The sequence below is a fragment of the Strigops habroptila genome, chromosome 9 (assembly GCF_004027225.2).
Source record: "Strigops habroptila isolate Jane chromosome 9, bStrHab1.2.pri, whole genome shotgun sequence".
NCBI classification, from domain to species: domain Eukaryota; kingdom Metazoa; phylum Chordata; class Aves; order Psittaciformes; family Psittacidae; genus Strigops; species Strigops habroptila.
The window spans coordinates 19,111,103-19,125,767 of NC_044285.2; the positions used below are offsets into that span (position 1 = coordinate 19,111,103).

At 40.7% G+C, this 14,665-nt stretch overlaps 1 protein-coding gene across 2 annotated transcripts; it reads left to right on the forward strand.

Annotated features, from left to right (window-relative positions):
* The first annotated feature begins 1,207 nt into the window (after positions 1 to 1,207).
* On the forward strand, positions 1,208 to 13,373 carry RCN2 (reticulocalbin 2). Of its 2 annotated transcripts, none has more exons than XM_030496788.1 (7): positions 1,208 to 1,482; positions 1,594 to 1,699; positions 4,402 to 4,598; positions 6,900 to 7,001; positions 7,628 to 7,724; positions 10,127 to 10,269; positions 12,570 to 13,373. In XM_030496788.1, exons 1-7 carry the CDS (start codon positions 1,381 to 1,383, stop codon positions 12,720 to 12,722), a joined length of 900 nt encoding a protein of 299 aa, XP_030352648.1. In that variant the 5' UTR covers positions 1,208 to 1,380; the 3' UTR covers positions 12,723 to 13,373. The 2 variants fall into 2 exon arrangements, with proteins under 2 accessions (XP_030352648.1, XP_030352647.1); XM_030496787.1 differs by having other exon boundaries at positions 1,330 to 1,482; positions 6,888 to 7,001.
* The last annotated feature ends 1,292 nt before the right edge of the window (positions 13,374 to 14,665 follow it).

Here is a 14,665-nt window from a genome sequence, read left to right on the forward strand (position 1 = left end):
CCCCTTTGGCTAGTTTGGGTCAGGTGTCCTGTCTCTGCTTCCTCCCGGCTTTCCCTCCTCCCTGGCAAAGCATGAGACTGAGAAAGTCCTTGGTTGGAATAAACATTACTTAGCAACAACTAAAAACATCGGTGTTATCAGCGTTGTTCCCAGGCTGAAAGTTAAAAAACACAGCACTGCACCAGCTACTAAGCAGGAGAAAAATGACTGCTATAGCTGAACCCAGGACAATGAGTCAAATCTTATTTCTGTTTTGATTGCTTATTGGATTGCTTTGTCTACACATGCTCAAATAGTACGACTTCATTCACATTTTGTGCATGTGATTTATATACATACTGATGGGAAATTTGACATTTAAACCAATAAAAATATTAGACTTTAGTATTAGATTTTTTAATAGAAAGACATTTCTTATTAGGGCAGGAAATTGCAATAACACATTTACTGATTTATTGCAATATTTTACCCTCAGATCTTCAAAATGAATTGTTGTAGCTCTTCACAGTTAATAGAATCTGAGGTTAACCGGGCAGCAGAACATTGCTATCGCCACAGAAGAGGCAGGACAGCCAAGCAGACAACCTCCATTAATTGAGGGCTCTGCCTAAAGCTGGCAACAATTGTATTTCTGGAAATCCAGGTGGGGTGATCTCCCTTCTTGCTGTTTAAAAGAGGAGTTCCAGAAATACATGAATACTGGAAGGAGGAATAACAAATCTAACAGCAGTCTCACGTAAATCTCAGTTAATCCTGTAGGGCTGATTAATTTGACCTCGGTGGGCTCGAGATCAGAGCAATCCCAATTTCACATGACGGCTCCTGGGGAGGCCCCTGCTCATTTACTTGATGTATTTTTAGTTTGTCTGCGTGGTCAATGAGGCTAAATTTATTTTACTGCTTTCTTTTCTATTATGTGTGCTGAACAGTTAGGAACATTTGTATTGATCTACCTTGCTAACTCTCACGAAGCATTGCTTCCCTTCAGCTTTGCCTTAGAAGTGCTATTTGTGAGTTGGGGCCTCAAGCAAGAGAAACGTGCGTTCCTTTTTGGTATAAAGCTTTTACGCTGCTCGTTCCTGCGAATCCTCCCTCGTGCCGGGGTTTGTCGATGCTTGTCTGAAGCCCTGGTGGCAGTCACTTCGGTCTGCCAGGCTTCACTGATGCCCTGAAGCTGGAAAATGATCCGTGTGTCTTGGTATAGCGGTTGGTGTGTTCCCCTGATACAGCACATAGGCTCGGGACAGAGGGGAAGATGAACTCTCCCGTCCTTACCGAGCGGCACGTTCCCGCTGTGTGTCGCTCAGGCGGCACCCGGGGCCCGCCCTCCGCGGCCCCTCTCCCCGCCCCTCGCCGCGGGTCCCGTTCTCGGCGGGCGAGATGCGGCGGTGGCCGGTGCTGCTGGCGCTGGGCCTGGCCCTGGCCGCGGCGCACGAACAGCACCGCGCCGACTACGACCGGGAGGCGCTGCTCGGCGGACAGGTGGGGGCCCGGCCCGCGGGCGGGCGGGAGGCGGGAGCGGGCCCAGGAGGCCGCGGGGCGGGCCGCCGGGGCGGGAAGGGCCCGCGGTGACGCGCGGTTCCTCTGCCGCAGGACGAGGCGGAGGAGTACGCGCGGCTCAGCCCGGAAGAGCAGCAGCGGCGGCTGAGGGCCATTGTGAAGAAGATCGACTCGGATGCGGACGGCCTCCTCACCAAGGGTAACGGCGGCCACGGGTGGCACATGGCGGGGTTTAACCGGGCCAGGACCGGGCTTTGTCCGTGCCCCAGGTCTGGCCCGGTGCCTTCAGGAGGAAAAGACACGCTCTGCCCGTGACACAGCCGGTGACAGTTACGCTGTGGAGAACCCCCGTGAAACACCTAACAACCCTCTAGCTCAGTGCGTTAGGAACACCAGCAGAGGACGTATATACAGATACATACACAGAGGGTGTCTCAGTCCCTAAGGCTTCTCTTTTAGGCAGTGAAAGAAGCCCAGGAGATCGCACAGGCATGAGTGAGCATGGCTCAGAGCGCAATACCAAGTTGCAAGAACCAGCTTTGTGCTCGTACATGCTCCTTGCATGTCTGAAGCCACTTTGAATCAAGTGGATTTCTGTGCTTGAAATTCTGGTTGTGCCACTCGGAGCAAGTTTAAGAGGCAAAGAAAGGGCACTGCAGGCATAGGTCTACATACATGTGTTTCAATACCTGGTGACACTAACTGACACTGAGTGATCATACATTCATCACAATATAGTATCAAATGTCTCAGACAGGTTTTTATCAGCCAAACTTGTGAACTCCACAGTAAACTCAGGCCCTTCTTTTCAGTACATCATTATGATGCTTTTTTTTAATTTAAAACCTCACTATGAAAGTGTATTTTTGTTGTTTTGCTGTGATTTTGACAAAAATCCAAAGTCTCTCAAGTTCACGCACAGAAAGCAAGTAAAATCCTTGTACAAACACTAGAACAGTGATATTTCATTAACATGGTATTAAACATGCAGGAAGCTTTCTAGGTGAGAGGATAAAACACAGTTTTAAAGACAGGATCAACTACATCTCTTGAATGTCTTTCACTTCATATGCTGAAACTCTTATTTCAGTGTTCCAGCCTCTGACTGGGTAGAGGTGAGGTAGTATATAACTTCAGTGGGCTGGCTTATCCCTGTAACAAGCAACAGGCAGTTCACAAAGGGAAGGCTATAAGGGAAGAGGTCTATTTAAAGTGTAGAAATCCCACCCATACTCCATCCTTATCAAGTCCAATGGAAACTTGCCTTCCCTTCACTTCCCAAAGGAAAACTCACAGTGGAATGCGTTTTTACACTAAGAAGTTTATAGTATTGAAGCTTTTTCAGCTCATTTATTTCTCAGTGTGTTGCAAAACATTCCTGGAGAAATTTTCCTTACTGGTGGTGCCTCTGCTTGGAGGCTAACAGTGACAGAAGATGTGATAAATGAATACTGCTTCTCTAATGTCAGAGCATTAAGTACTTCTGATTAATGGCACTGGACATGACATGTTCAGATGGTTGTGCCTCATGCCTTAAACGCTGGGAATAAAACCATGCTATAAATTAGATGTTGCCCATCTTTGAGAAGGCGTGTTGCAGGTTCTTGTAAAGCAGTGCTGGTGTTGTGCACAAGCTTCAGCACAAACCATGGCATGCACGCCTCTGCACATTCAATCAATTCACAGAATCTGTTAGAAAGTGGGTTCCTTTGGTAATTCAAATTCAATATTCAGAGTATATTTTTAAAAATTTCTTGCTGCTTTTCAAAGACATTTAAATAAACCTCGTAAAGCTGTATTGAAACTCCTTTGACGCTTCTGTCAAGAAGGATAGAATAAGATATTTTGGTATCTAAAAAATGCTGTAAGGTTTTTCTTAAGTAGAATTCTGTAGGATATTTTAGTAGTCATCAGGACTCTTCAGAGCAGCATTGCAGTTGAGTTGATTTAGCTATATCATTTTGCAATGCTGAGGAAGTGGTCTTCCCCTTCCAGGTACCTGAGAAAGTATGTTCTCCCCATCTTCTTTAAAGGAAGTAACTTTGATGTATTTGTGTGAATTCATCTGTATATTAAGCTTTATTTCTTTTCGCCACATTTCTATAAAAACAAGTAGCTTAAAGGCGTTTCCAGAATACAAAAGGCTTGATTTCAGCCCCAAGTAAAGGGTAATGAAGGCCACAGCAGTGAATTTAGTTTTATGGCAGTTGGTGGATTTTTCAGAAGAAACCCAAGACTGATGGGAACAATGTCTTTTTGGGGTACCAAGTCATGTTTAGAGCTGTCTGTTTAAACCATATTCAGCATCATTTTCATAAAGCTCTGAAGACAAAAAAATGATTAAAAGATGAAAGGAGCAACAGTTGACTTCAGATTTGAAAGGCTTGGCCAAGTTGTAATTGCAAGCTGACATTTCTGTCAGCAGGCACTGGAAGGGACAGGCTGCTTCCCTTGTCCAGGTCCCAGTGAGCTCAGTAAGGGCAATTTCTCAGCTGAAAACTAAGAGAAGTTTTTGGTGATTGGCTCTGCCATGCAGCTCTATGAACACTATCTGTAAGCATTTTTTCCTGCCATTCCCCAGGTGTATCACACTTTTTCTGGCAGCACCTATACAGGCCGTATTAAAGCCACCATGTAACTCCAGCCTAAGGGTATCGATGGGGAAATGGTACCACCAAAGAAAAATGAAGCTGTGATCTATTCTCTCATTCAGTTAACTTGGAAAAGAAAGCCATAGCATAAACAGATAGTTTTGCTTTAAATAACCTCTTCCCTATATGCTTACTTCTGATTTGCAGAGTATATTCCAGACTGAACAGACCTGTGGTATCTTTTACAGTTTTTATAGTGCAGATGATTCTTGATCTTTTACATTTTATTATTTTTTAATGATTTTCACAGATGAGCTGAGCTCCTGGATACAGCAGTCTTTTAAACATTATGTTACACAAGAAGCTAAGCAACACTTCAACGACTATGACAAAGATGGTGATGGATTACTTTCGTGGAAGGAGTATAATATGCACATGTACGATCGTGAAATTGATTTTGATGAGAACTCTGTCCTGGAGGATCAGGAAGAAGAATCATTTCGACAGGTAAAATGTTTCAGCATCAGTTTCTATAAGCTGCTGGTAAAAAGCAGCGATGTTTGTTTATTGTGATAGAACAAGATGGGTAGAGAAACCGCAGCAGCTGGCACATTGTTTTAACGCTTTCATCCATCTGAGATAGGGGAGTAATTAAAGGAGAGTAATGGAGTATTAAAGCTGCTACCAACAAAATGAAGATAGAATGAAATTGTACCTCCTGAGTATATTTTGCTAGCTGAGTGGAGTGTAAGTCTGTTGACAGTCTTATCACAGAGCAACAGTCTCCAGCCATCTTCTTAAAACAAGATGGCAACCTAGCAGGTTGGGTCTGTAGCCTCACCAGTGTCCTGCCTTCAGCAGGGGCCACTACAACTGGTGTTGGAGGTCAATGAACCCTTGTATTCCTTAACCCCCTTTATTGCACTGTTCTACCCACTTTTTCAGTTATTTCTCAAGTAGCCAGTGTGAGGCGTCAGTATTGTCTGCTTTAATGCTTTCTGCCCATTAGAGACCTACAAAGAAAGCAATAGCAATTCAGACATTGATATTTGGACATTGAATTCAAACTGATCACTAAAACTGGATGTATATGGATTAATCTCATCTGTGAGAGCAGATACTTAAGAGTGGAAAGAGAGAGGCAAGGAGGAAAGGTTCACCAAGAATCACCACATAGCAAAACTTGTTTCCTTTCAAGTTACACATTTATATGCACATGGAAATATTTCCCAGAAAGGGAATAAGCGAGTTTTAGACTATTCTGGCCTGAGTTTTGGTTTGGTTTTGGAGTTTTTGGTTTGTTGGGGGGGGGTGTTTTGGTTGGTTGGTTGGTTTTTCCCTGTAAGGATTGCTTTGCCTGCTTTTAGTTAAAGTAGTTAGTAGATAATACAGGATGTTGGCAGAAGTGAAACTAAAACAGACGATGGACCAGGGATTTTGCACACTGAGGAAACAATCTGTAAAGCTTTGGAGGTCACTTTACAGAATAATTACATAGCTTATAAATAAAACAAGACTTCAGATGGAACTACCCGTCAAAATATTGATCCCATGTTTGAGATACTGCAATGAAAGATGCCTGTGCTGAGCTAGAACTCCTACTCACACTATACTTTGCCTCCTAGGTTTTCATGCTTGCTGATTTCTTCAACATATATTGTAAAGAGCAAAATCAGCAGATTTGTACAAGCATCACATGTCAGGCAGCTTCAGCCTTTTCCTTACATTCGGAAATCAGTGATCCTGCTCTGAGCAAGATGGAAAGGTTATAGAGCATGGTATTGATTTAGAGTTGACTTCAAGTAAACATATGAATTTACCAGAAGGTGGCAGCCTTGTCCATCACTGCTCAGAAAAACACACCGAAAACCAGACTCTCCCTCAATAGCTAAAGTTGATGTTGCAGTTCAGTAGTTCCTACAGTGAGCCCTTCTGAATTGCCTTCCTATTTAAACTCCCAGCTAAGGACACCTTTTCTTGTGGAGTACGTTTAATTATTTTGTAGAATAGTTAAGATCTTACAGTTATACTTTGTTACATCTTATGCTCTGTATTACTCAGGTTAGCCTAATTTTGAGAGAAATTTCAATAAATAGGCTATAAACTAGGAAGTACGATTTCAAATGGTTATTTGTGGATATTATTTAGTTTTAAAGAGTGTGCTGATATCTCAAATTAAAATGGGTTAGAGAAGTGACTTGCTTTGAAATATATTGAGATGTAATGGACAACAGTCCTGTGTTAAAGGAAGCTGTCTAATCCTTCAGCACTTAAAATGGCTTCAGAAAAGACATTTTACATATATGATATTTCAGGACCTTCTTAGAACTACAAACAGCCCTTGATATAAATGAGATATAGATCCAGAAGGTTAAGTGTCCTTTAAAATGTAAATTCTGGAATTTGCAATGGCTACCATTAATGATAATCATTGTACGCCACTACGTTAGTTTGGGAATTGGTGACTTTTAGAAAAGGAAGCAGATATAATGACAAGAATTCGTGGTCTTTTCATTATCTCCCATTTGTGTTTTCGAAGCCCTGGCTAAGAGTGTGTTTTAAATGCCTCCTTAAATTGGAAAAAAGGAAGTTTTTATGCAGTTCTTAGAATAAAACTACTTCAGTTAATAGTGCAGTTCTTGTTGCTCTGGATGAGCTCTTTTTAGTGAAAATATAACATCAGTAGAACACGAGTAGATAATGTGAAGCAATTAATATTCTAATGAGCTCACGGCCAGCTACTATGATGTTGTTTTTCCTTTTCATTAAGTACTCTAACTAAATCTATTTTCTAAGCTTCATTTAAAGGAGAAAAAGCGTTTTGAACAAGCTAACAGAGATGATGTTCCTGATCTAAATGTGGATGAATTTGTTGCTTTTGAACATCCTGAAGAAGTGGAGTATATGACGGTAAGGTTCAGGGGAGTATCTTTATCAGCCTGTGTCTTTAGATGCAACATCTTTGTAATGCAAACGCTCAGCCCCGGCACTCCAGGAAGTGTGCTTTTGAGCAGTTACGTGTATGGCTTTTACAGACCAAATTAACACTCAGCTAATGTGTGGTGGATCCAGTGCTGGAGGTCAGGAGCTGGGGCTTGAGTGGGAAGTCTCATATCTAGTTCAGAGTTCAGTTCGAGCAAGGAGATTCACAGGAAAGATTTCTTTGCAAAGGAAAAATGCAAATTAGTGAATACATCACATGAAAAGCGAAATGAGATGACACAGCTCTGTACAAATTCATCTTTCTCAGCTATTTCTGTAGTTTTGAATTATGCTGAAGGACTCCCACTCTGTGTACACCTTTCAGATCTGATTTTCATAAAACCTGGCAGCCTAAACTCTTCGGAACACATCTGCCTTGGTGCACAGGAACCAATTACTGGACTAGTCTGTGGAAAACAGAAAAGCAGATTTGACATGAGGGAGTCTTTAAAGAACACCTTACTGCTCCAAAATTATTTATTGCTGTTTCTCTTGATTACAAGTTGCTAATTTTCCACAAATTGATTATTTTGCTTTTTTTATGTATACAAAAGGACTTTGTCATTCAGGAGGCTTTAGAAGAACATGATAAAGATGGTGACGGATTTGTTAGCCTGGAAGAATTCCTTGGTGATTACAGAAGAGACCCAAGTAAGGAAAAAGGCAGGGGGGGCATGAAAGAAGGAACTAACAAAAGCTTTTGGAATGGGGTGAATTGCATGCACCTTTATTTTCAGCTTTTTGTGTCTCCACCTGTAGATTCTGAGTAACATTATCCTGTCTTTTAGAATAATTCAGTTTCCTGAAACTGGGCACAGCGGCTCATTATTTCGCTGTGCCCTGTATGTGTTTGGCAGTAGTTTGCATATAGCCCATTCCACTCCTTTCCTTGCAAGTTACTTCGTGTAACTGAAAGCACATTCCTCATCACTAGGTATGCAGCTGCAGTAAGACATGGTTTTGCTAACTGAACATGTCTGTGAAACCAGCCAGCAGGAATGTAAGGTTAAACTTCCCTGGTCTTTATCAGCTTAAGAAGGCAGCTGTGAGCCTTGCTTCAGGAGGATTGAAGCTGTGTTTTAGAGAGGTGGAGGGGAAGCGTAAGGAGCCCGTTCCCTGGACCAGATACCAAAAGCCTCTCTGCTTTCACTTTTTTCCTCACTCTTGCCCTTCCTTAAACTTGATCTATTCCTTCTTTAACAAGAAAAAGGACACTTAGCTAGTGTTAATCAATAGTTTACCTATATTGCTAAGAGATACATATTTTCTATGTTGTATTTGATTTGCTACAAGATAGGGCAAATAACTCCTCCAGTTCCAAAAAGACCAGTAGCTTTAAGCATGTGGAAAGTCTGCTTGGTCCTAAGGAGTGCTAGTTCCTGAGTGTGGACTAACATTCTAGCTGGGGAAAATGTTTAAGCCACATGAGGATATGGAGAAATAGGGGAATAGTCAGTTTCTGTTCACTCCAGTGAACCTTGGCATTTCGCCTTTTGTAACTGTCTTTATTTGCCAGAGCCAGTAAAAATAATAGATCTCTGATGCAGCTAGACTTCTTTTATCCTTTTTCCTGCTTTGACTTGAAAAAAGCTTTTCAAGTTGTTGGAAAGGAGTGAAATGGTTGTTAGGGCCCTTGCAGTAAGAGAGAAGGTGACAGCTTTGTCATTAGCACATTTTAGCAAGAATTCAGAATCGACTGTAACTGTAGAAACTACTTGAACTCTTCTCCAAACAGCCATCTCGTCTGCAGACAGTGTTCCTGCAGTGCACTTTAAAATGACTTAATAAACTACATGGTGGGTCTGGTTTCATAACTGTCTTGTGGCTTTGGGCAACAGTGTATGGTGAATTGTGACATTAAGGGATAATCGACTTGCAAAAGTAGATGTTAGGAAGGAGACAGACTTCACTCTTTTTGTTCTTTTATAACAGAAACCTAATTACATTTGAACTGTTATTTATCTGCTTGTGATGACAACTACTTTGGATTTTCATAAGTCTTAATACCTGTTCTTGCTTGTCTACAATGGTTATCAGTTTGATGAACTACTTCTAAATTTCTCAAAGAGTTAGAGACAAGTTTAAGATTGCTGGCTAGATTGCAGGATGCAATACCAATGCATAGGGTAAGTATAAACCAAGTATACAAATAAAGAACAACAGTGAATGAAATTGCTTTGGGTATTTTCCAGGTATTTTAGGAAACAAACAAAAATGAGACAGTGAACTAATTTGAAAGCCTGCAGTATTGCTTTGAGCCTGAGCTAGTAAAGAGCTTTGCCTCCTGTTAACTGTCACAGGTGGACTTCTCTTGACATTAAAGCAGGAGAACAGGCAGTAGAATGTTGTTAAAAACTTTGTATGGCCTTAGAATTTCATAATGCCACAAAATCCTGCCAAACACTATCCACCAACTTCTTGGGACACTTGTTGATTTAAAGCTTTTTCCTACTTTCCTCCATCTGTTATGAGCCAAGATGACCAATGTCTGAGGCCTGTGGTACTGCTCACATTGCTGCTGTGTGATACTCTCAGCATGGCATCTGCAACGCGATGGCTGCGTGTTCATGGGAGAGAGTAATCTTAACTCAGTCAGGGTAAATACTGCAGATGTAAGGTATCTCTGTCATCCACCTGAACTTCTTCCTTCTGATGCATCAGATGTCACAATATGTAGGAAACCATCTCCTTGGGAGCACATTCAATGTAAAGGATGCTTTCTCCATTATCAAGCTGGGTAAATGTGGAGATACTAAGATAGAGGGTTCAGTTTATGGTAAACCTTGACTTTAATATCTGCTCAGTTCAATTGTAAATTTACAGTGTTAATATTGCCTTAGCTTTAAACTCTTTTTTATTGTATACAAGTATTTTTTTCAGATGCAGACAGTTGCATTTATTTAATCTCTTGGGACTGGTCTGTAAGGCTTGGCTTTATTTCCTGAAATCACTTTTCTGTTTTGTGAGATTAACCGAATTTGCTATGAGAAAAAGTGAAAACATCTGCTTTGAGGTACAGAGTGGCTTTAAACTTGACAAATGTGTCTTACTAGCTGCAAGGGAAGATCCAGAATGGATACTTGTGGAGAAGGATCGGTTTGTGAATGACTACGACAAGGATAATGATGGAAAACTCGACCCTCAAGAGCTGTTGTCTTGGATAGTACCTAATAATCAGGGTATTGCCCAAGAGGAGGTACGTGTTTTGACTGCTGTTTAGATTTTAATTAATGCAGGAGAATTATGAATGTATCGCCACAAAATGATAGATGCATTTAGATTTATCATGTCTTAATAGCTGAAAAAGAATGCTTAGGTACATCTTTGTACATATTTTTAACTTTCTTTCAATCTGACAAAGAATGCAGGTCCTTTAAGTGCATTAGGCAAATTTGAAGTTCCTATTAATTATACGAATGTAAATTAACAAAGTACTTTTCTACCTGTTTTAAACAGCTTATCTGGTTTGACTTAAGGGTACGGTATTTTAGTCTTATTTTGTGGTAGTTGTAGGTAAATCTGATGAGATACACAACTAAAAGCAGCTGTTACATACTGACAGCATCATTTTGAAAACAAAAATTGATTGTGATTCTTCAAACTGGATAAATCGCCATAATTTGTAGAACTAAAAACTTGTATTTCATAAGTACAAGAAAATGGAAGTATTCTGTGATTCAAGATGCCGTAACGCAAACTTTGATGATGATGATGAAAATGGTTTAATCAGGGGTAGAATGCCATAATAGGTTGAAGTGGATTCTCATTTTAGCTGTCTTTATTTTGTCATAGCAGGCAGTAGAAGCACTGAGTGTTCCAGAACAACCTATTTTAATGAGCAGACTTCCCAGTCGCTGACTGCAGTAGAGGAGGTTTCTACCTTTCCCCTAGTAACTTTTAATCTGAATTTGTCCGAGTCTCTTTCCTTTGCACTGGGGGATATTAGTGTTAGAATGGCAGAAACAATAGGTCTTCCCATGCCTGGTAGAGACAAGGAGACACTTGATGTCGCACAGCATAGCCCATGTGCTGTGTTGGCCCATCTCCTTGCTGAGGTCTCAGCTCTTGGTGACAGAAAAAGCCGTGTGGCGAGCAGCGGCGCGGGCTCTCCCGTGCCTGACCTTGCAGGAGGTTAAGCTGTTCGAGTGCTCTGGTGGTATTTTTGTTAATGGGGATCTTAAGCCTTTGCTTTTTTTAACATCTGACTCTTGAGGGTGCTTGGTTCTTACTTCACAGAAACCACACTGTTATAACGACATGAATTCTGTCTGGTGTTGAGTCTGGTCATGCCTGTGTTGGTTTGCTTGGTTATTTTGGGGTTTCTTTTACCAGTTCCCTATTCATTCAGATGTTAGCTTACAGCAAGGCTGTGCTGTAGGAATAGCTTGGTTCTGCAAGAAGTCTGTCTTTTTCGTTTCTGTAATGTGCTTTTTCTTCCTCCCTTCAGTTAATATAAGGGCTTAGTGAAGTCACCTATCATAAAGAGAAGGCAGCATTGATTTAAATCATAAGCTGAATATTGCAGTGCCATTTTGGCATTTCAAAATGATTTGAGAAACCTGGTAGCTAAATAACATAAAAATAGAAAAATGATTATACATTCCATTTCCAGGAATGGCTATGTGTTTACCAGGATGTTTGTCTTAATAATCTTTTAGCTTTCGCCATGCAGAGTGCTTTTAGAATCTGCTTGGCTGACGTTTGTCCCTGTTATTTTCTTCAGTGCTTTTTGGTGATGTAGTCAGCTTAAATGTAAGTAATATTTAATGTTTTAAAAAAGTCACTCAGCACTTACATTGAGCCAAACCAATCAGAAAATGTAGGAACAGAAGGATTCTCTAAATCCTTGTATTCGTAGATGTCTGGCAAATTAAATTAATCCCACGTAATGCTAGGACAACTCTATTTCTCAGAAATAATAGGTGCAATAGCTGCTGTCCTGGCTTGTTAGCTTTGAGCTATGTAATACTTGTCAATAAGCTACAAGTAAATTATTCTGGAATTGGGCTTTTTTGTTTTACTGCTAAACTAGTCCCCTTTTTTGCTACCCAAAGCTGAAGTTCCTGTGCATAGTTGGCTTAGCTTGTCCACTGTTGAAGGTAGCCATCAAATACTTCCCAGTTAAAATTCCATCATGGATTATAGCGGTGGGGCATTTTTTGCAAATCATAAATAGAGAATATCCAGCTGCAGATCTCTGTATGCACGTGTGATGGGAAAGTGGGGCTCCACGGGTTCAGGAGATATAAAAGATGGCTCAGCACAGCAGACACCTCCAGAGCTGAAAGCAAGTGTGCCCACAGCTTCACCTTAAATCAAAAGAGGCAAAGGGAAACAAACGGAGGAAAGAAAGGCTCTGTTCTGCATGCAAACCCTTGTCTAGCTTGTTCCAAGTAATGGTGGTGTGGCAGGACTTGGACAAAGCCATTCCGAAAGCGTTATTTGTAAGTGCTCACCTCTATTAACTGTGCACATGGTATTCCATTTATTTTAAAGGCTCTTCACCTTATTGAAGAAATGGATTTGAATGATGATAAAAAGCTTTCTGAAGCAGAAATTCTTAAGAACCAAGATTTGTTTCTTAACAGCGAAGCAACGGATTATGGCAGGCAGCTTCATGATGAACGTTTCTACCACGAAGAACTGTAGAGTATTTATTTTGTAATCTGTTTTTCTTCCCTTTGTTTCATTTGGAGCTTTTGTTAAAAGCACCCATCAGCTATGTTGCAAGTTTTACGCTGTAATTACAGTACACTAATGTTTGTGTAAATAATTTGCATTCAAAATTTAATTGCCCTCCTGCAGACTTCTTTGGGCCTCTTCTAGCCTTCAGCATTCATCTGAAATACTTACTTGCAGAATTCTACAGCGTTGGGAAATAAGTTACTTCAGGGGTAGTCTTGTGTTGTGAAGAGTTGTTCTACTGTACTTGAAAGAAATGGAGACTCTAAATGATTCTGAAAGGATGCAAACCAGTAACTGAGTGACTACTATGTTTTCTAACCAGTTTAATTGGGGCGGGGAGTGGGGAAGATGGGAGGATCTTTAGAGTCAGTATTAACTGTGTTTTACTTAATACCTTTGGAGAAACACGTAGATTAATGCCTCAATTGTTTTAAGAGGATTCTACTTAATTTTCAGTGGTTTCTATACTGTGTTTTATTGTATCATAAAACTTGCTATTTTTACATCTATAGACATTAATTGGTTTTGATGTACAATTTACAGCCTTAGCAATACAGTGGTATTTTACAGTGTTAAAACTCTCTCCGTTTGTTGGATTAAAACTTAAAATATTCTTTCTGTGATTTGTCCATTTATTCCTGTGGGTCACCCAAAGCAACTCCTTGAAACGTGAACAATGTATGTATGTAATATACAATGGCAACATACTGAGCTTTTATAAACCAAAGACACATCATCTCCTCCAGATGCTAAAGAATATTCAAAACAAGCAACGTGTGCATTTAGCATTTTCTGGGCAAGTTTGCAAAAGCAATTGGTTTTGTTTTCATTTGCAATATATGGCACTCGAAAGCATCAAGGATTGCATATTTCTAGCAGTAACCTCTAAAGTTGACTTTGGTTGAAAGCTCCACAATTACCATTCATAAAAGTGAGTACAGTCCCATTATGTGATTATTGAGATAGTCTGAAAGGTTAATGGCACGACAGCTTCAATTTAGGCAAGAACAGAGATTTGCTTTTTATCTCCTAGGTAGTCACAGAAATGAGCTGAGTGTTCTAAACACAGACAGAGCCTGGCAGCACAGCTCGCACTGAGCACGTTAGGTGTTTTTAATTCCTAGGTAACCAGTTCCTGTAATGCTCCTGCAGTGTTCTTCTTGACTAAAGTTATACTTCCTCCCAACTCGCTTTTCAGTGAGTAAAAGTAACTAGTTCTGCCTTGCTTTTTTCCCAATACACCATCTCTTCATTATTCTCAGAACAAGCAGGAAATTCCTTCTGACGTAGGTGTTGAGGTCTTGCCATTACAAGGCTACCATTTTTGAGTCAGAACGAAACTCCATAGGCTTTTGCTGTATTTTTTAAGATATGTGATAGAAATTCAAAAGGCTTTTCAAGTTTTAGTGGTTGGGGTTGTTTTTCCTACCCAGATTTGTTTACTGCAGTTCCTGGGAATGTGAGTACAACTATTGCCATGGTGGTAGTGGGATCTGATCTTAAAACAAGTAAGGTCTAATTAAATCCAGCAGGCCCAGGAATATTAAAGCAGTGTTTGTCTTCTTTGTTGGTTTAAAATACACCCAAAGTTGCCCACTCATCATCGTTCCTTGTGGCACTTTGAAACAAGTCTTGATGACAGATTCAGCTGCGCACTCAGTATTAAAAATGTTGTCATCAACTTGAAAGTTCAACTTCCAAAACAAGGAGAAGAAGCCTTTGGGAGGGTGCTACTGCCCTGGGCTCTTTGACTCGACTCCAAGCCATTTGCTGGATTGTGGTGATGTGCATAAACCAAGAAGAAGAAGAGGTACAGCAGGACTAGTAGAATACAGCATGTGTATGGTCCAGAGCTCAGAGTCATAGAATCACAGAATGGTTTGGGTTGGAAAGGACCTTAAGATCTG

Excerpts from the sequence above, each read along its gene's own strand:
- RCN2 (XM_030496787.1), top strand. The coding sequence starts at position 1,381 with ATGCGGCGGTGGCCGGTGCTGCTGGCGCTGGGCCTGGCCCTGGCCGCG. Across the intron at positions 1,700-4,401 it reads GGACGGCCTCCTCACCAAGG|ATGAGCTGAGCTCCTGGATA; the intron begins GTAACGGCGGCC and ends TGATTTTCACAG. Across the intron at positions 7,725-10,126 it reads TGATTACAGAAGAGACCCAA|CTGCAAGGGAAGATCCAGAA; the intron begins GTAAGGAAAAAG and ends GTGTCTTACTAG.